The sequence below is a fragment of the Pteronotus mesoamericanus genome, unplaced genomic scaffold, assembly GCF_021234165.1.
Source record: "Pteronotus mesoamericanus isolate MK-2021 breed Mesoamerican mustached bat unplaced genomic scaffold, CSHL_Meso_final scaffold_85, whole genome shotgun sequence".
In the NCBI taxonomy this organism is placed as follows: Eukaryota; Metazoa; Chordata; class Mammalia; order Chiroptera; family Mormoopidae; genus Pteronotus; species Pteronotus mesoamericanus.
In genome coordinates this window covers 30267399-30289567 of record NW_026555329.1, presented here as the reverse complement: position 1 = coordinate 30289567, position 22169 = coordinate 30267399, and the positions used below count along the sequence as shown (strand labels likewise).

Sequence of the window (22169 nt, the reverse complement as noted above, 5' to 3'; positions counted from 1 at the left end):
TACTAAACTGTTACTCAGCTTTTCTTTCAACAACCAGGACCTGGGATAACTAAATGCACATATTAAGAGCACAATAATTTTTATTTATTTAAATAAGTTTATAAATAATTTTCCCAAGAGAAAATTTTCTGTTCATTTGACTACAAAGTTTTGCCCTTTCTTTTCTGAATTACATTTCCTTCAAAAGGCAAATCACTAGTGAAAACATCTACCTAATAACGGCTAACTGAATTTAGATACATCTGCACTTAACTCATCCATAGCAGCTTCAAAGAGAAATCTATAAAATTCACCAACAAATAATTTGTTTTCAAATTATTTATGCAGCACCTTAACATACTTATCACATTAACTGAGGAGGTAGGTAGTATATTTGTTAATTATTTAAATGTATGTGTGTATACACACATTTATTTCTGCATAATAATTTTTCATGTATCCAATCATGTGTTTTTATAAATTAGGTTCAAATAAAATAATGAACTTCCTCAATGGCACGTATTTATATTATTGACTTGCTTTAATTTTTTCTTTGATAAACAAACTTTAACTTTGTTTATTTTATGTTTGTCCTTTTTACCACTTAATTCTTCAAAAAACTCTTGTCAAAAGGTCTCACTTAAACACTTGTGTTTTAATAAAGTCCTCATTATATGGGGCTTCATAATTAGATACCTACAATCTGTATCCTTTTTGGACTCTACAGAGCGTGAGGGTCTTTGCTTTAGACAGAGTCGCTCTTTCAATGCTTAGAGAGATGTCGCTCTTTAGAAGATGATCCCACCTTCCCAGCTTTTTTGTGAGCATAATCTAATTCATACAAATCCCTAGTTACAGATAGATTAACACTGAAGTTTAGATTTTACATTCATTGATCCTAAGTGTGAGGAAGAATTGCCAATTAATTTCTTGGTTGTTTTTCTGGGGGATGAATATTTTATTATTTTTATCAACTTTCTATTGTTTCAGAGAACACGCTTCCTTTCCTATCATCATAACAACATTTGAATTGCATAGACTGGGTTCACTGTTCCCAAATGATGACTGTTTTTAAAATGCCCACTCCGAGTCTTGTTAATGTAAAGTATATGTCACCTACAGCATCTTCCAAGACTACCATTATGTATTCCTCAAGCAAAATAATATCACAGAATCCCAGATGTGCTCTTCTCATCTTTCAAAAGTTATTTCATTAAAATATATGGATCTTATCCAGTTAGGTCCATGGTGGTATTTATTTTCTTGGTAAATTTATACTGACTATAAGAAAGAAAAATATTTCTTAGGAAAATTTAAAATATATTTTTGGGGGAGTATTAGGTAAAAAAAATTCATTTTTACCTATAGATTTTTAAGGTAATGGTAAAGTGGAAAGTGACCTATTCAAAAATGAAGTTAACATGCATGTTAGAGGGAAGTAAAATTTTGAAAATATGGTAAATTTTTACACTATTCTTCACCTATAAAATATAATAATTTTTTACCCTTGAGCTTTAGTTTGTTCATTTCTATTATGATTACAAATAGGGACAATCATAGAAAATGTGATTGTTGTAACATTTTTAATATGTAAATGATATGATTACCTAAGTAATCTTCTTTAAGGTATCAATTCTTTAAGGGGTCAATGGTATTTAAAATAGCTACCTAGATATCAACTTAAAATATGCTCATACAGAGAGATAATTTAATATTTTGTAGTATGTAAATCCCATAGGTTTCCTTCCCTTGAATTTTTTTTTTTTTTTTTTGCTGTGAAAACCATTATTTTATTATCTTAGCACAAGTTCAGTTATTTTCTGAATATCCCTCTGCTACTCTTCTTTTTTTCCCCCCCTCTGATAAGCTCGCTCCATTCATAGTAATGGCCACATCTCCATCTAGTGGTTCCTAATCAATGAATACCTGGGTAGCAATGATGCAAGAACACAACCAAAGCTGTTCTAGTAACTATAATCACGGTGAATTGACAGCATCAGAAAAGACACTGCAAAACTATAAATGGAGCTCGGAACCCAAACTCAGGCCCTAAAATATCTATTTAGTCATATTGATTATGTAATTCAGATAAATGAAAAAAGGTTAATAAATAATGATAATTTTGCTTTAGATAATGTAAGTAATGTTCAGTAAAATAAACATAGCAGTTGGAAGCACTTACACTAAAATATTTCAGTAAGAGCATTGATACTTTCATAGTAAAATCCTAAAAAAGTCATTTAAACCATATTTGTTTAAAAAAAGAAAAGAAAAATTAGAATTATTGAGTTATTAAGTAATGATTTATACAATTAAAATGGTCCATTAATTTTATGTTAGCATCTTTTGAAAATAAATTGAGATGACCAGCTCTAATATTTGTCCTTAGGATATCTGTCTTTAGTAAAATTTAGACATCATGAAGCATGTATAATTTTTTCTCCACATTGACAATGGTTATTGAAAACCCTATGAGAAAATTCTGAGTTTTAAATAAATATAGGTTGCTGTTATATTGCTTAAGTTTAGAAACTTATGCAACATTTGAAATTAGCAATTTACAAAACAACATTAGTACTGGGATTTTAATGACCTGGTTTCAGGACACAGTGCACTTAGGAATATGGATTATTTTTTAAAAGTTCAAGCCAAACACAAAAGCAAAGAGAAATTAGAGAAAGTGACTGACCATCCACACCACATGAAAACTTGCAGTAAAATGAAGATAGGAGCTGACATCATGGTACAGGCACGACTCGTTGTGCATATAAGTTGATCCTATTAATAACGGGCAAAGTAGCAAGTACAGGAAAAAGAAAGAAAACACAAAAAAGAAGACATACAAGATGAGATTTCATGCAATTTGCTGGCAGTTAGCAGTTTATGTGAGCCTCCATCCAGAGCAGATTCACAGTGACCATTGCAAATAAGCATTACCAAAATATTCCACTGCTGAAGAAACACAAGATATTATTAGCACATTAAGCTACTGAGCAGTTGTACTTTCATACACAATCCACTATGTAATTTAGAGGAACTTCAATTATTGAAATTTTTTCTTAAATCTTTTTAATGCCTTGATCAATATATGGAGTTTCCTAGGGTGAAAATATTTTTGAGTAAAAAAGGTTTTTATATGATCTTTAAAGTTCATCTGAATGAATTTAACCTAAGTCTTTGATGGCAAAGAGCTGATGAGGGAGGTTTCCCCAATGAGTGACACTACCTTTTGGACGACGTACTACATTCTCTGGGGAGCAATTTGACATGGGCAAAGCTCCTGAACGTGTAGTAGATAAAACAACAGAGTCCTCATATCTGGCTTTCATTTAAGTCTAACTGGGTAAAATGAAAAAGAACAATTAGCTGCAACTTCGTATCACTTTCCCTAGCAAAGAGGAATGATCAGTAGTCCTCAAAGAAATAACTTACTTGTTAAAACATCTTTTTTTTTTAAGCCTTATCTCCATCACTAATTGCATTTCTTCTTTGCTCCAATTCTAATTTATATTATCTGATTACATAATGTGTATATATGGAAATACATTATTCTTGCTGGGACAAATGTGGCTATGGATATTCAGTAAGTAAGCAGTATATAGTAGGTAAGTCTGTAATAAATAAATAACAGCCTGTATAAATGTACATTAATCATTAACAAATTGGGCCTGTTTTTAGAATAAACAATTCCTACAATGATAATACTCTACGTTTTCATGTTTATTGATATGTACAAGCCGCTAAATACAAAGGCACAATTTGAAGAATCAGAGAATTGAGGAATATTGTATTTAAAATTAATTTTTTAAGTCGGCAGGTATGTAGCCTTTGTGTTTGAGCATAAAGTTTCTGAACCAAAATCATTTGAAAAGCATAAAGCTGATTATAGACACAGTAAGTCAGAATAGTGGGAGAGGAAAACAGCTGACCTATAGAAAAATTAGCAGTATGTTTAAATAACATATTAAATGTGATTTGTAAAATTTTATCAAGCCTGTGTAACTGACCTTGTCTAATTTCAACAGTATAAAAATTAATACAGTTAAAAGAAAGAATATAAATCTAATATATAATAGAATCAGAAACCACGACAAAAAATGTAGAATTATAAAATAATTGGACAATGGCTGTTTAATAAGTTTTTAAATACCCAGAATGAGGACTAAACCCAAACTAATAAAAATAACTTTCATATCTTCAAGTTTGGAATATAAATAAAGGTAGGCAACTCATATGCCATAAGTCAGAGTTACTGCCAATTAGTATTTTTAGAAAGTCTTTAAAATTATCAGATTAATAATGTTGGATTATGAGTGAATTGATTAGAATTGCATTTGAAAGTACAATTTCTTGAAAAGAACAGATAAAAGAAGCAACTCTTAGCTTATGCTAACCATGAAAAATATTGAAATGAAAAATCAATTTACCAAAAAGTACATGTTAATGAGAAACACTATGGCTCCTGAAATTCTTGTGGACAACAACTATTGAGAAAAAAGTATTTTAATACAGTAAATATTTGGTCTTACCAAGTCATTGTTATCAAAGCAGACGTCAGGCCCTTTTCGGTATCTGGGTTGCTTAACCATATCGCAAGGATCTGGACCATCAGCTAGACACTTGTTAAGGAATATGAAATTACTTTTTCTCCCGACACAATTAAAAATAAAAAATGCAATTTATTTATTTCCCAAAGCAAGTAAGAAATATCTATGCTATTATTCTAGCCCAACACAACCAGTTCAAGTACTTAGGGATTTAAGGAATTAAATAGCCACACATTTTTTCTTGTCAGAGAAGGGGCTGTGCAAAGAGATCAAATTAGAGATCAACTTTTTGATTTTTTACTGTATATGGCTCCTGGCACATATGAAGTACTCAATAAATATCTGTAGAATATAAGTGGATGGAATGTACATATGATACAGAGTGTGTAAGACAGGGCCATGCTTGTAAAATAGCACAAGGGAGAACCTGGGTGCACTCTATTTAGTAAGACAGAAGCAGAAGTCTGTTCCTTATGATAAACGTCAATTCCAAACATAGGTGAGAACTAATTTTTTTTCAAAAACAGTGCTGGTAAATGCAAATATTATAGATACTTTACAGAACCTCTGTGTACCTATAATGTACATGTAATGTCTTAATAGTCATCGCATGTCATTTTGCATGTTTACCACTAGAAGTAGTTTTAGTGTTATCGCCATTGCAGTTGTAGCATATGACAGGATTTCCTTCTTTTTTAAGGCCAGATAATATTCCATTGTATGTATATACCATATCTGACTCTACTTTGGATGATTGATTATTGATAGGGTGCAAGCCACAACACTCTTTTTTCCCTTCTGCCCCACATCTGGACAAGCCGAAGTTTCCCTCCTTTGCCACTGCCTGGGAAGTTCTAACCACACAAGCCCCAGGCAGCATGGCATGAACCCAGCACCACTGCCTAACCACCATAACAATCCCAAACCAGTTGCTTCTCCCTGCTCTCAAGCCATTTTGAGATCTACCTGGGGGCCTGCACTGCTCTCTCCACCAAACTGCATTATGTGAGTAAGAAACCTTTCACGTCCTTTTGGTGCATGTGTACCAATATCAGCCTTTTTTTTCCTTTTTAAAAATTTTTTAATTTATTTTTTATTGTTGTTCAAGTACAGTTGTCTCCATTTTCCTGCCGCCACTTTCCCCTGCCCCACCCACCACCGCTTCCCCCCTCAATCCTTCCCCACTTTGGCTTTGTCCCTGCGTCCTTTATACATGTTCCTTGACTTGACATACAAGTCAAATTTTGCATGAGGGGCCCCTTTGGCCTCTCTGAGGTGATCACTTTATAATATTTTTCTTTTTATGAGCATAAACAATATGACAAGGTTAAAAATGCATTGCTTTATAATAAGGTGGCTTTCCATTCCAAACATCTCTGTTGTCAAAGGATACAAGTCTGTTCTGCTTGTATGAGCAGTCGTGTGTCACAAGGACACGTCCCCTTGCTCTCAACCATTATGAATACTAAGTTGGTGTTCATAAGTTTTTCTACATGAAAGATTCTGCAAAATAAATATTAAAATATAACAACATTATTTTTTGGGAAAGAAAGGTCTTTCAAGGATTCTTAATATATAAAATGAAAGACAAAAGATCACATCTTTAAACATAAAGCATCACCAGCACAAACAGTAAAACAGAATGAGAATGATTTTAGGAGATAAATTACTGTGTTTTGTTTGCTAGTATGCACATATTGCCTCTCTCAAATAAATACTAAATAACTGCAATAGATGTTTGAAGTGTTTTTTTAAATGTTATTTCTCAATGAAAAATGAGCACTAGTCATTGAAACTCATAGAAAAACATGTTTAGAAAACTGTGTTATTTATCACTGGAAATATGCCAAAGTTGCCTTGTTTTACAAAGAGAACTGAAAGGACCAATATAACTAAGCATCTTGCCCAAGCTAATGGTAAAGACTAGAATCATGTTGTTCAGCAAACTTTCTGTGAAAATGGAAATATTTTTTGCTTTATCCAATATGGTAGAAAAAGAAAAATAAGGCTATCGAGCACCTGGAATGTGACTAGTGTGACTGAGGCGCATAATTTTAATATTAATTAATTGTAATTGATCATTGAAATAGCCAACCATGGTTGGTAATTATGGAATTGGACGTCACAGATATAGACAAAATCTAGAGCTTCAGAGTCCATGAAATGTTATTTTCCTACATCTTTAGCTGCTTCTGCCTTCTTTAGCAACCAAGATAAAAATGTAAATATGTTGTAAAAGAGTGATTTTGTTATGGTTATATATTCTCAAAGAAGTGAGATTTTTATTGTCCCCCTACCCAATGAACTTAGGACACAAGCAAAAAGCAAATAAAAACAAAAAACGTGATTCAATCTAATATCTTGATTATATTGATCTTTGCAATTTAGCCAATTTCTAAGATTATATTGATCTTTGCAATTTAGCCAATTTCTAAGTGACATTACTATTACTGGATATCAATAATGAAAGGCTCAAAGACTCTGAACTTCTTTCTGATATACCCGTAAGACACACTATAATGCCGTTTCCTGAAGTTGCTAGCCTCATGTACTAATCTCTAAACAAGATGGTCTGCTTTTTTCTGAATTCGTGCCTAAATGTCTTCCCTGTTCTTCGCCTTTTCATACCCTCTCCTCCTCCTATGGCATAAAGGTTAGCTAAAGTAAGCCATAAAATCATACTGACCACGTCTATTAAAAGTTCATGGAAGTTTCAGTTAACCCATTCCTGAAATTATTTTTTAACTTATAAACTTCTTTTTTAAATCCCTAGCAACCAACAATTCCAGCCCTTTCACATGCTCAGATTACCTCACCTCCTCATATTTCCTCTCTCCTATGTTAACATTTCTTCTAGAATAGCCAGCCGGCAGTCACTAAAAACCACGTTTCCCGACTCTGCCTTCTTAACTGTGCCTTTCTGCTCCATTCTCAGGGCTCCTGTGACAGGGATTATCACTCTCCTCTCAAACTTCAAAAATCCCCACCTTGCCTTTCTCCCCTATCCCATTACAACCAAATTAAATTCTCCAGCTTCCCCCGCAAAAAACTCAAGATGCTTTATAGATACTGTTGACTAACATAAACTTTGACCTTAGAAAATACTTTCTCCCAGTTCTTCCAGTTTCCAATCAAACATAACTTCAATTTTAAATTTTAGAGAAGACTAGGATTAGAACACACACCCCTGAATATCTTTATGTAAATCTGTTTATTAACTATATGTAAAAAAAATCATATATTTGACAGAATTACTTAGAATTACTGATGTAATTAATCCTAATCTTATTAGACTAATTCTGTAACTCCTAATAGAAAAATTTTAATATGGGTTCTTTTAGACAAAAAATACATTTAAATAATATAATTTCTCTATGTTCTGCCTAAAAGTGGGTACTGGTTTATTGACCACATATTGCAGTGGAAAGGATAACTGATGAAAGTTAGAATTAATTTTAAAAATTGTAAATTTAAAAAGCCTGCAGGGAAAGTGGAGATCTCTGATGTTTTCATCTGAAAACAATTACTTATCTCTCAGACTCAACAACAATCTGTTATTTTCTCTAATGATTATAAAAGTGAATACAGTTTCTTAGTGAAATATTGTAGAAATGGTCCAGAAATGAAGAAAAAAATTACCTGGAACAGTTTCCACAGTCTAATACACCACTGAATGATTTACTATCATTATCGAAGAAATACTGCGTTTGTTCAGTAATGCAACTCTGCTTTGACAGAGAGGCTGCAAAGTCATCATCTTCCATCTCAACTGTGGGGAAACAAAGACCACTACCATGAGGGGACACTACAGGGCAGTCCCCCAGAGCCTTCATTTCTCACGGAGCAAACAGCTGCATAAGGGCAGGCACCTTGATTGGCCTGTTTACTGGTGTGTAATATAGTGGCAGCCCTTAATAGGTGCCCCCAAAATTTCAATAAAGCAAATTAATTCAAATATATAGCAACTACAAAATAAAGGCCAATGTGAGATAGGAAAGTTTTGACAAAAAGATTTTAACCTACAAGTGTCTAGTGGATGATCTCTCTCTCTCTCTCTCTCTCTCTCTCTCTCACATACACACACACACACACAAACCCCCCCTCCTCCTCACTGAGTTTTTTAAATTCAGCAGATCCAAAAAGAAAATTTTGATTACTATTATGACACAATACCTGAGCATTTACATACCTGCCTCAAGGAGTCGTGGAAAGGTCAGACTCAAGATAAACTGCTGTAGAATAGACCTGAATTTTAAATGTGAGTAATTATTGGTAAAAATCTACATATTTTCCTTTCTAAATTATATAATAAAAACCTGAGGAATTTTGCATATTCATATAAACACATTTATTTTTCATCTTTCTGGGAAAAATTGTGAATTTGCAAATAAAAAGCTTAGAAGCATTTTACATAAGCATTTCTTAAATCATACATAACATTGTAAATTATTTTGTGTTGAAGAAGTCATGAAGTCAGATTTTCAGAACCAAATGAGGAACACATGTGTAAGGAGGCATGGTAAGTTTAAGAGGGAGAATAGGTTTCACAGTCAGGATTTTCTCTTTCATTTAGTTTTTAAAACTCTGTGGTGGAAGAAAATCCCTAAAAACAAATAAAAATGAGTTTTTGTCATGGGTTTATGAACTATTTACTTTATAATATAGAATATATTTGTAAATACATAATGTGACATTTATGAAATAAAATATACATACCTATATATGGCATGACACATTTCAGTTTTATAATAAAAGACAATTAATAAATATTAGATAGTAGGATAGATCAATCTGGAACTGCATTTAGTTTAAAAAAAAACGGTGGGTGGTGAGTAGGGAGATACTCTGGCTAAAAATAATATAGTGGCAATCAAATATTTCAGAGTCAATATAAGGTTTAGAAAACCTTTGTCAATAAACATATGTCTAATTTTTACAACATAGCCATTTTCACATTTTTTCCAGAAAAATTGTTTCTTTTTAATCCAAGATCTTTGCTACTTTATAATCATTTAATTTTAGCTGGGAAAGCCTCAACATCAAATGAATTTTAGAGATTACCGTACATGGAACAGGCTTGGCCAATACAGTGGGGAATTGATACAAAAGAACCAGGTAGGAAAGGATCTCAGACACAACAGGAGGTTTAGTTACTTGACTAACCAGAACCAAACAATGACAGATTTGATCTTCCAGACTTTCCGCAGTGCCTCACTAAATAGTTTAAATGTCTCATTTTCATAGGTGGCAGGTTATAGGTGAGAAGGTGAAGGAGGTAGGGGGAAGGAATCAAGGAAAAGAAAGAATTAGATCCATTTCAGCAAGATGATGCCTCTAAAACTATGCCAGCCTTTGTATGCATGGTATGAGGTGTAAAGGTAAGTCACCGTGTCACCACTTTAATAGGTGAAGACATCTAATTTGCGTACTAAAGGCACAAAGTAGAAGAGATTGATGCACCTAAAATTTAAGGAATTGAGTATAATATGAGGAAAAGACATAAATGAAGAGTTTCAAAGGGCCTGTAGAAGAAAAAAACCTCTGAACAGGCTGAAGTTTGCATGAACATGACATTGTTTTCATATTAAAAAACTGAATAATTGTAACAGCTTTACACTGATCACTTAGGAAGAACTATATCTAAATATTATCAATATGTGCTACTGGAAATAATAAAAGTAATCCTCATAATATATACATGTCACAAAATCCATATTTTCATCAAATTCTTTACTATTTAACCTCTTTCTCTTACTTCCAGTAAGAATACAGTTTTGACTTACCAGGCAGCTGCAGTGGCCCACCAGCCAATGTGTAATATGTCTGCTATTGATGGCTAGAAAATATAATAAAAGATCACCGCATTAATCTACACTGAGTGTCTCTTAGAGAGGAAGGGGGACGTGGGTATTACTGACCACATATGCCGAGCGATGCCCTGCTCCTTGTTTCGGTGCAGCACCGGGCTCACACACTGACTGATAATCATAAGATTTGTTAAAAGCATAGACCGATATATTAATTAGGTGTCTCATCAAACTTGGATCAATCTCTCCAAAAAATCTTCCGATCTAGCACAGAAAAACATAACAAAGTTTCAAATTAAAGTCAAATATTAACACCTAAACCAGTACAATGAAAAAGAAATAATACAAAGAACTATGTACTAAAACTGTTCAGGAACTTTAAAACAGAAACAAGCAGTAAGCCAGAATACGACCCTCTGGAACAATGGAAATGAGCTTAGGTGTTCTTACTACTCAAGGGCTGTGTGTGATATTTGTGCAAGGAATTGATGTAATTTACTCAGCATTAGGACACAGTCAAATGCCTCTTGGGGATGAGAAATGTAGTATAAATTTTTTTAAAAAATGGATGGGACTTAGGAAAGAAAAACTCGTAGGGACTGCAGTGACCTGGCATGCTTTCCATCTACAGGGACAACCTTTAGGGTAACCCTGGAGCATTAATCTAGAGTTTAACCTTGAAGTCCAGCCCATAAACATTGTCAGTTAGGAAAACAGGTCATTATTGAAAGATATTTTTTTAATTTCTTTTTTTAAAGAGGAACCAGAAACGTAGATTCAGGAATAAAATTAGCTGGCAACAAGTTCCACTTTGTTCAAAACCCTGTGTGAAACAAATAGCCTATGTGCTGCCTATCTGCAAATTTGGGATTTGAAAGTTCACCTATTTCATACCAGTCATATATCAAGTTAGACATTATCAACTGATAAATATTTAATATATATGGAAGTATTCTAAAATTCTGAGAGATCAAAAATAAAAAGTTCACATCATGTTAAGATCCTTAATTATATGTTTAAATTACTGTGAATAATGAAAGTAAACTAACAAACATAAGAAAACCTCTTGTTAGAATTTATTTCTTAATGTTTTATATCAATTAAGCAGTTTAGAATTTAGAAAAATAAAGCAACTCATCAATTTCCATTATGGTATGAAGGAGTTTTGTAATGTTGATCAAAGAAATATACTTTGGAACCTTAGTTCTTTCCACTCCAGATACATACCTGGTTAGTATAATCATCATGATTTGCCATTAAAAGAAACCCACCATCATCGAGAATTACACAGTCCATTACCTATTAAAATAAAAATAGCAGTGAATACATTTTTTAGGAAGGTTAGAAGGTTGCATAATCATTGCTCCATTATATGTAGATGATTATAACAACAAGAGGAGAAAAATTAAAATGACTATGTCTTCTCTGGAACACACATGCTCAAGAGATTCTGATGAAATAAAGGGTACACAAATATTTATATCAAACCCTCAGGGCTTGGTACTCTACCACTAGCTACCACTAGCTATCCAGTTAAAACTGTCAACTTAGTCTTAACAGATCATAAGAACAAATCAGAAGTAATCTTTTTTGCCGCTCCGAAGACATCTGAATGATTCAGTAAATTGGAAAGACCAAAATATTTAACAATGTATAATTATTTTATTATTTTAAGCACATATTTAAGATCTGACAAAGAATATTTCTAAATGAATTTTAGTTACCATGCATCACAGACTTAATAAAAAAAGCAGCAGCCTGAGGGTATTTATAATTATTTTATATTAAAAATGGTTGGTTGAATTTTTTTATATTAAAAATAGTTGGTTGAATGATTTTAGATTTTAAAAAAAACAGCAAAACAAGAAATGCCTGTGACTAAGAAAAAGACATTAACCCATGAATTTTAGAATAAAATCCCACCTAGTTTAAATCATGTTTAAATGCATAAATCAATTTAATAATTTTTATTGTATAAAAATCACAAAACATAGTTTTTAGAGTTGGGGACACATGCATTCCATTTTCCTACTATGAAAGCATCTTGCTAAAGACCTTTGCTCTAAAAACAAAGTTTTCATAATCTGTTTACAAAAACTCTATAAAATGGACAAACTACAAAATTAATAAAGTTACTGGCTTATAATTTTGATGATTAGAAGTGATAAGATGAAATAAACCCCTTGCTTCTATTAGAAATATACACACACAGCTAAGATGACTAGAAGAGTGGAATTCATCCTTCTTTATTCATTTTATGAATAATTTATCTAGTATCATTCTTAAAGCATCTTCAGTATTTGAACAAAGAAAGTGCATATTTGCTTTTTCAATCTCTCAAACAGAAATAAAATATAAGACAATGTAAAAATCTAGTCCATGTTAGTGGAACTTCATAATGAATTATAAAATTCCTAAGTTTAGTCAAAAAACATCTTTCATTATTGTAAGTACAGAATTGAACAAATTCAGAGAAAGTGCAGAAGTTGGGGGGACACTGCATTGGTAACTAACAAGTACACTTTGGTAAGAAACTTCCTGTCCAGGAACAAAGGTAAAGATAAATATGTACAGAAGAATCTAACACAATTGAGATAGATATAATCTATATTGATATGCCTTTGTTATTATTTTCCATAATAAATTAATTTTTAAAAATAGAAGCATTTAAAGTTAGGCATTAAAAGCACTTAGTTCAAATTTTTAAGTTATAAATTAGTTCACAAGTCCATAGAGTAATTTTTTTAGCATTTGACTAAAATTCCCTGCATCTTTTAATCATAAAATCTTAGCAAGAGTAACAAGAAAAATTCTAGTTAAAATTTTTATTTTAAAGTGTTTTCTTACATCACTATTTCTTTTGCAGTCACAAACTGGACCAGCACACTGAAAGACAAAAGTATAATTATCACCACATTTTTTAAAATTGAATTTTAATTATTTCATATTATTACCATATTCCAACTATAAATCAGAATAATTTAGTATAAAAGTAAGATTGAATATTAGTCTAGTCCATAATAAAAAAGATGACTTCATCTTTAAAATCAGAAAATAGCAATTAATAGATATATACACCAGCATTTAAAATTATAATAATGAAATATTTTTCTTTTTATGTTTGTTAATTGATTAAATAAAAATCTCTGAAAAAAATAATTCATAATCCTGTTTCAATGTAGTGGCACTGAAAATTTCTTTTGCCTGTGTTTGTATAAGATTTTACTCTTAATTTTCTTAACATTTGAGATTATTAAGTATATAGCAAAATAATTTATTTTTAAAAATTATCTTACCGGATCCCTGATCGATGTTTTGGTGAAGTTCTCTATCCAGGAATTTACATCAATTTTAATTCCAACAACTGAAAAATTATGTAAAAGGAAAATGGACATATCCATTTAAAATATGTAGCTTAGATTCTCATGTATTTATTTTTTCTCTTATATTTGAAAATTCCTGAGCAAGCAAATGTAAATCTCTTGAGATTAAAAAGAAAAATCAATTTATTTTTAGCTGCATGTTGAAAAGTTGATTTGAATTAATTAAAAAAAAACTTCAATTTATATTCACAGCACAGTATTCAGTTGCCACAACCTGGCCAATTAACTAATATAGGTGGTAGGCTAAAAATAAGTGATAGTGTTAGGAATAGCCTTATAAATATAAGGTCATTCAAGCAGGATGTCTTAAGAGTCTTCCCTAACCCAGTCAATGCATGCAATAGGTGTTTAAGATATGTTTGTTGAAGAGAAGTGGATAGATGAGAAAATGGGAAGATGAGTGGGTGAGAAGAATGAATATCTGAGAGAACAACTAAGTAAATAAAAGCAATTGAGTGAATGAAGGAAGGGATGAATTGGTTAGTGAGTAAGTGATGGAGTGAATCTACCTACGTAATTGAACCAATGAGGGATAATACTGCCCTCAGGAGCAGGAGGGCAATTTATCTACCTTCTCCAGGTAGCCTAATGCATGCTCTTTGAACAAAGGCCAATGATACTGAATCATTCAGTGGAAAAAATAACAATTGTTATTTTATTCTATTTACTCATTCCATCCTACTTCCAATTCCCATTGATGCTCAGTTTTACAAATTGTTTTGTTTTCTTGTTTGATTTGTTTTGTTTTAGCAAAAAGTCATTTTCTATTTTATTTGAAGCTTTAAAAAAGTAGATCCCTATCTAATACCTTTTAATAGACATGGTATACATATGTCATAATTTATCTTTTCTTTCAACAGATAACTATTCTAGCATAGATATATGTTATATACCATATATATAACATGGACTGGAATATCCATGAATTGGTTTGTATTAATTGACTTTGGGATGTGAATTACTCCCCAATGACGGAAACTAAACATTCCATGTTTACATCATTATAAATATTCACATCCTTGGAAGTGTATTTTTTTGTCTTTCAGGTTGATGTTGTAATGCGGGATTGCTGGATGAATACAGCATTTAGAATTTTGATATGATATGTCACAAAATTGATTCCAAAAATTTGTGTAAACATTGCATAAACATACATACTTCTTTGAAAATTCCTCACCTCTAGATATCATCCATTTCATTTTATCCCCAATCTCAAGGAGATTGTATTTTGTCTTATTTTTAAAAATTTTCCTGTCTTTGACTTTATTTTGGCTGAAACTTTTTGATGGCTTTCCTGATAAGCACTGACTATTTTTAATATAAATATTAGGTCACAATTAATTTTGGTCACATGTATGTATGTAAATATATATGCTTACCTGCAGGTTTAAGAAGTTTTCCTTGGATATATATTTCTACAGCTTTGCTTACCATAATGCCTGATTCATAAGCACCAGGTCCACTTTCTTAAAAAAAGGGAAAAGAGACCTATCTAGATAAATCAAATAATATGGAATTTCTTTCAATAGATAACTATTTTAGGATAGATATAGGTCATATACCAGGTAACTAAAATATCCATGAATTGATTTGTATTAATTGACTTTAGGATGCAAATTTTTCAGCTTGGCTGAATCTATTCCACAATATACGTGTGCATGCCAAATCTCTGCTTCATGGCATTTCCTATTGAGAAGGAAGCTGAAGTAGAAAGATTAATCATAGCTTCTTCAAATCTGTGTTTGCATTTTAGAATATATATGTCCCTGGACAAAACTCTGAAGTTTTCTAAACTAAAGTTTTCCCATGTATGAAAATGAGGAAAAATAATACCTACTCCTAGAGAGGTTGAGTAATTAAATTAGAAATTTTGGGGGGAAATAACACAATAAAATATTTTAAAATATGGCAATTATTAATTTCTATATATAATATATTTAACAATTGATAAAACTGGAAGAAACTGATTAATTACATTTAAAAAACTTAACATTTTTCAATGTGTTTGCACTTTGCAAAACGAGGAATTATCTACTTGTGTTTCTATGTATAATGCATACCTGTAGGTACCTGTCCTCTACATCACTGAATAACTGTTTCCTATATGTGCATTTTACCTCCTCAATTAAAAAGATGCTCCCATCTCTCCAATGTCAGCATACAGTACATAATTACCAATGATCATTCTGAGCAATTAACTTACAATAAATATATTGTTTTGAGGGAATGCAGGTAGTGGCAATAATTTATTTTTAAAAAATGAAAACACTAAATTTCAAAGTAATACTTACTGTTAAAATAGGGAGCAGTGAACACGTAGTTATCATTATCAAGACTCCTTTTATAGAAGCTGTCCTCATAGGTTTCTGGGTTTTCTTGCCAATTTTCTCCAGCCCTGAGGAGACAATGGTTCATCATTTTTATTTTTTAATCTAGCCGATTACTTAATTTTCCCTTTGTGGACAGAACTGAAATTTACAGATATGTCTACATCTCAGGTATCTCTAAGAGACTTAGTGGTAATTGATTGCATAAATGATACTAGTTACATAGCAATATGTCAGCATAATTAAATAAAGGGTTTGAAAAAGCTGACACTTGGTTTTAATTTGCCATTTACTAACTAGGTAATTCTGGACAAATGAGTTAATTGGTCAATTAATATTAATAATCCTGCACAGGCCACTTTACAGACTGTTACAGATAAGGTCTTTTGAAGAACAGTGAAAACAATGAAATGCAAATACAGCATTTAGGCTACAACCATTATGTTCATTAACTAGGTAAGTTTGTGTCTACGAAGAGAAAAATTTATATTAAAATCTTAAATTATGTAATATATATGATAAGCAAACACATCACTGAAGAACATATAATAGCATTTTTTAAAAATAAAATATTTTAATAATGTAAGTACTTTAAAAACAATGACTCCATTTATCTATGAATAATGATCAGTTTCTCTGAAGAATGGCTTCCTTATAATGCACAGATTCTTGAAGTAATCTTTTGTAATGTACTTATTTTTACAGTATTTGAACTTACTCTTTGGGATACACTCTGGTAATGCCACCATCAGTCACAACAAACCGTGCTTTCACCCCCTTGCTGGAACAGAAGACAGAACAAGGAAATATTTTATTCAAGTTATTCTTTTTTTTAAGGATTTTCTTTATTTATTTTAGGGAAGAGAAGGGAGGGAGAAAGAGAGGGAAACATTGATGTGTGGTTGCCCCTTGAGTACCCCCTACTGGGGACCTGGCCTGCAACCCAGGCATGTGCACTGATTGGGAATCAATTCACAGGCCGGCATTCGGTCTACTGAGCCACACAAGCCAGGGCTTAACTTATTCTTTGTAAGGTATTAATTTAGGTGTTACTAATACAAAGAAAAATAAAACAAGGTCCTAAAAAATAGAAAGCCAAAGTAAATATATCAATAGATGAAATTTCATTTCAATCGTTAAAATATCTAAGAAATAAGTACTTAAAGGGAGGATGCTTAAGGAAGTCTTATCATAGGAAATAATAATTCAGCTGAATTTTGAATGGAATAGGAGTTAACAGGGATGACAGCGAAAACAGGAATATATCACATGGAGTGAAAAGAGTATGCGTAAGAGAAAGCTAGTGAAGAATGATTGTATTTGGTGTGATAAAACCATAAGGCACAAGGTGAGAAAGACTAGGACATAAGGTTTCAAGTACAAGCTTCTTAAAAATGGTCAGCTCATGAATGATCTTGAAACCCATGCTGGGGAGAATCACCTTTAGCCTGAAATTGGAACTGCATTTCAAAAGTAAGACTGACAAGTGTGAGCTTTGTGAATAGACTGGAGGCTGTTGTAGGTGGAGGAATGGGAAGCACTAAGGACATAAAAGTCAGTTGCTGTAAGTTCTTGGACATGGAAATTAGGACCTTGAGTATGAAAAAGATAGAAAAACATTGTTAAAAGAAATATTTAGTATTTGGTGATTGATTGGAAGTGGGGTAGAGAAAAGACTGTATATGAGAACCACAGTTAGATTTCTCAGTTTCTTCACTGGGTGTATGGCAGTGCTATTAGAAAGCCAAGTGAGCTTTCACTAGAAACTCTATTTTACCATACATGTTGAAACACAAACCAACATGTCTATTCACACTGCAGTGTATACACTATGTGTAAAGCTGAGCAATGGCAAATGTTACTGCTGACACACACCCACAATTGCAAATGCAAGTTGTCAACAATTGCGAAATGATTTTCTCGAGAAATTGTTATTAAAGATAAATAATGAGACAGCTGTCAGAGAAGAGTGGGGTTGTGGGGTTGGGTGAAAATGGTAGAAAGATTAAGCCGAAAAACAAAACAAAAATGGCACAGACAACAACATGGTGATTACTAGAGGGAAGAGGGGGTTGGGGGAAGCAGAAGAGGGTAAAGGCGAGATAAATGGTGATGGAAAAAGACTTGACTTGGGGTGATAAACACACAATACAATATACAGATGACATACTATAGAATTGTATACCTGAAACCTATATAATTTTATTAAGCAATGTCATCCTAATAAATTCAATAAAAGCAGAGAAAAATAGATAGATAATGAACTTTAAATTTGAGACCTATTTCCAGAGATTTCCCAGAAAGATGCTAATATGAAATGGAGGACATATATTTTTATTAATAAGAACAAATACTTACATGTTTTTCTGCTTACTCCAATAATTTTGGACCAGTTCACTTGTAAAACCTGCATCCAGCAAGACCCGATTAATCAAATCCGTGTTACCTAACACAGAAAAAGAATAGCCTCAATTACCTGCACATCATTTTTGAATTAAGATAGTGAGACAATATATTATCTATTTCTTAAGGCTATTTAGGATAATATTTCTATGAATTTAAAAATATATCCTATATGAATTTTCTGCACTTTTTAACATATTTTTCACCTTGCCTTACATTTTTCAGGTTATGGTAGGATTAGTAGTGGAAAACCCAGTTCTAAAAGAGGCAACTTATTTTGTAAACTTTATTAAAAAGATATATAAAATATGCCAATCAAGAAACAACAAGGAAATATTCCTTTTTTGATTTTGATTTTATTTTTGTAGGCTAGTGTAGTAATTCCAAACCATCAAAATTTCATGGACAACTTTATGTGTAAGTATAAAACTACATATTTTTTGTTTGTTTAGGCCAATGAACATACGTTATCACAAACCTCCCTTATTCCAGGACTGGCATTTGGAATCTACTGATATTGGCGAAAGACCCTATCAGCTCTAGTTTCAAAGGTAATACGGTGGATATAGACAATGAGAACCAAGGGTAAAATTAATACACATTCTTAAAACACTTCATCCTTTTCTCCTGGCTCCTCTGCTCTAAGCCCATAAAGCTCTTAGTAAACTGTAAGTTCTCCCTGAAACTTCACATTTAAAATGTGAAATTTCATTTTATTCACATAAGGAATATATGGTCTTAATATTCTATAACTACAAGAGGGGAGGATAAAATAGGCTGAAAACATGTGGGCTGGTTTTATTTTAATTTAATGTACTTTTCACCAATGGATTAAAGGATAAATATAATCCCTATTTTAGACTTAATTTCAATTCATTTTAAGAACTATCTTTTTATTATATTATTTTAGAAATTGCACCAATTTAAAAAGTAGCCCATTTAGAAAGTGAATGCAATATTGTAACTGTCTCAAATCTTTTCAGGTAACACAAATGAAAAATAAGACCATTACTGTAATTTGTAATATAACCAAAGTTGTAAGTAATTACATAATTTAATTCCTATTTCCATTATCCTATAAACCTAAAATGTGTCTTGAAATATGTCCCCTGCAGCTAATGACATACAATATGTAAACAGATTAATAGTATTAATCTTTACCATTTTACTCACAATCTCATTTTCACATTAGTTCAAAATAAAGAAAAATATGAAAATACAACCATTCTCTAGTATGAATAGGTAGGTTAATAAAGTAACTTAAATAATAAAATAACTTAAGTAACTTAAAGTAACTTAAATAATCTGATGGATTAAGTACTTTTCTAAAGCAAAACTGCACTTGACTGTACCCATTTGAGAAAAAACTATTTAGGTCACAGTTAGATTTTAATCACTGATATTTACTTTTAGTTTTACATATTACTTGAAAACATGATATAAAATATGATTGAGGAAAATCTGTAACAATCAGAGGAAAACAAATTATTTTATAGCTATTAGCTACTTTTTATAATTAAAAATCCAATAAAATAGCAACTCTTCACATGGTTATATAATTACCTCTAATATTTCTTATTGAATCATAGGGGAGGCAGATAAAAGTGAGTGAAATGAAGAGATTGAAGAATAGATAAGAATATAGATATTAGTACTAGGATACTGAAAGTATTTTGTTTAAACATATTCATACTTTCCTAGGATCCATAGATATAATAGGTATATAATTAAAGAATAATTCAATAATATTATTTCAGTTATCTCTTGGGAATGCCTAATATGAATAGAAATAAACAATAATGTAAAATAGCATTGAAAAGGCTCTGGCTCAGTCAGGGTGAGTTCACGCTGAATAGAAATACATGTAATCGCTCATATTCAGCCACGATCAATGTAGACTTCATCTACTCAAGATAGGTTTTCAGAGTAGCTAATTCCTCTTAGAGGTGCTAGTTATTTATTTTTGTGAGATAAATTTAAATTTGAGAGATGGCTTTAAGAATGAATTTTTACTTTTTATTACTGAGTAATGTTTTGTTTAATTGATAGAAAGGGAATTATTCTTTTAAAAGGAGGAGAGAGGGAGGAGGAAGAGAAAGGAAGAAGGAGTAGGGAAGAACAAAAAAGTAAAATATGTATACGTTTTTTCAAATTATATATACTAAGGTAAATTTTTTTGCCATACAGCTGGATTTCCATTGTTATTTCCTATTTGCATTGCATGCAATGAAAAACCTTCAAAAGATCATTCAAAATTAAGTTTCTTAAATTTGAAAGGAGCAAAGGCAAGCATATCCCATTTACATTTAAACATTTGCAAGTATCTATTACCTGGATTTGAAATTTTCATGTCATTTAAAAATTTTACTTACTAAAATTTTATTTACTAATATTTTGTTACATATTACCATTAAAATTTTATAAAATACATAAATAAACCATCATTACAACAAACTAAACTGAACCAAGATTTGACCACTTGAGATATGACCACAGTGAAACAATTAGTATGAATTAATGCATACTTACAAGATGGGTTGTTTGGAGTTTTTCTATCAATAAACTCATTGAAATTTAAAAGAAATTCGGTGTTATTATCTGATATTTTAAGGTCATTGCAGTAATCTCTGAAAAAATATTTTAAGATATTGGGTATTAAAATCAAAACATTAAAAAATGTACAAATTATAGGAAGTGAAAACACTTTTTTCACCTAGCTATGTGACTTTGCAAGCCATTGATCTTCTTGTTACCTCCATTTCCTCATTTCTGCATCAAAACAACACTTTCACAATAATTGGTATTATAGATAATACATATTAAGCACTTGACCTCTGGATGGTATACGATCAATAAATGTTTTTGTTATTCTTATTACATTATTATCACTGCATGTTGTAGGTTTGCAGTTTTCATAGAGAAATTGAGAAATTTAAAAATATTTATTTTTTCACTAAATTCCATAATAAACCCATTGTATGTTAACATCTTATGAGAAATTACTGTATTTAATAAAAGTAACCCATTAAAAAGTGGCATTGATTTAACTATTTACAAATCTCTTAATTCCTAAATTAATAAAAGAGAAGTGTGCCTCTGCATTCAATGAACTGCAAGGTTTTGTTTTGGCACATGAAAAGAAAACGTTATACAGATTTGCATTTGAAAAAGAGAAGATTATTTAATAGTCTTTTAAGAAAATTGCATCAATTCTTTTTTTTAATCCTCACTCAAGGATTTGTTTATTAATCTTAGAGAGAAAAGAAGGTGGGGGGGGGAGAGAAAAATGACAAACATCGATCGGTTGCCTCCCGTAGGTACCCTGACCACAGATAGAACCCCCAACCTTCTGGTGGGTGGGATGACGCTCCAGCCAACTGAACCAACCAGCTGTGGCTATGTCTGTCTTTTTTTTTTTGATAACATACCAAAATTTGATTATCTGTGATTTCTTAGGAGTTGTAATATTGAATTTGAAATGTCAATGAACTTTTTTGTACCATTACATTAAAATTCAAACGCTATCTTATACTTTAAATGAATCTTTTTGCATCTATGATTTGTAACATAATTAATTCGTTATTTGGAAAATATGAGTTAGGCAGATCTTCCAAATGATGAGACATTTTATGATACAATACTGACTGCACACTCATTAATATCATCACTGATCTCAACAGATAAGTTTAAACATTGGGAAGCTCACAGTAATAAATACAACTT

General features: G+C 31.6%; 1 protein-coding gene across 3 annotated transcripts in view; it reads right to left on the bottom strand.

The window, feature by feature from the left end:
• The window catches only part of CACNA2D1 (calcium voltage-gated channel auxiliary subunit alpha2delta 1), a 551478-nt gene that overhangs the window by 101749 nt on the left and 427560 nt on the right, over window positions 1-22169 (bottom strand). For all 3 annotated transcript variants that reach the window (XR_008528338.1, XR_008528337.1, XM_054564312.1), the window contains 14 exons: window positions 20976-21073; window positions 18402-18489; window positions 16762-16824; window positions 16008-16111; window positions 15096-15182; window positions 13630-13697; window positions 13181-13219; window positions 11561-11632; window positions 10445-10597; window positions 10310-10362; window positions 8716-8771; window positions 8166-8295; window positions 5920-6029; window positions 4509-4591 (listed from right to left, as the gene is read on the bottom strand). Coding sequence is in view for 1 of the 3 variants with exons in the window: in XM_054564312.1 (XP_054420287.1) it covers window positions 4509-4591; window positions 5920-6029; window positions 8166-8295; window positions 8716-8771; window positions 10310-10362; window positions 10445-10597; window positions 11561-11632; window positions 13181-13219; window positions 13630-13697; window positions 15096-15182; window positions 16008-16111; window positions 16762-16824; window positions 18402-18489; window positions 20976-21073 (1204 nt within the window). In the remaining 2 variants the exon portion in view is untranslated. The remainder of the gene's footprint in view (window positions 1-4508; window positions 4592-5919; window positions 6030-8165; window positions 8296-8715; window positions 8772-10309; window positions 10363-10444; window positions 10598-11560; window positions 11633-13180; window positions 13220-13629; window positions 13698-15095; window positions 15183-16007; window positions 16112-16761; window positions 16825-18401; window positions 18490-20975; window positions 21074-22169) is intronic.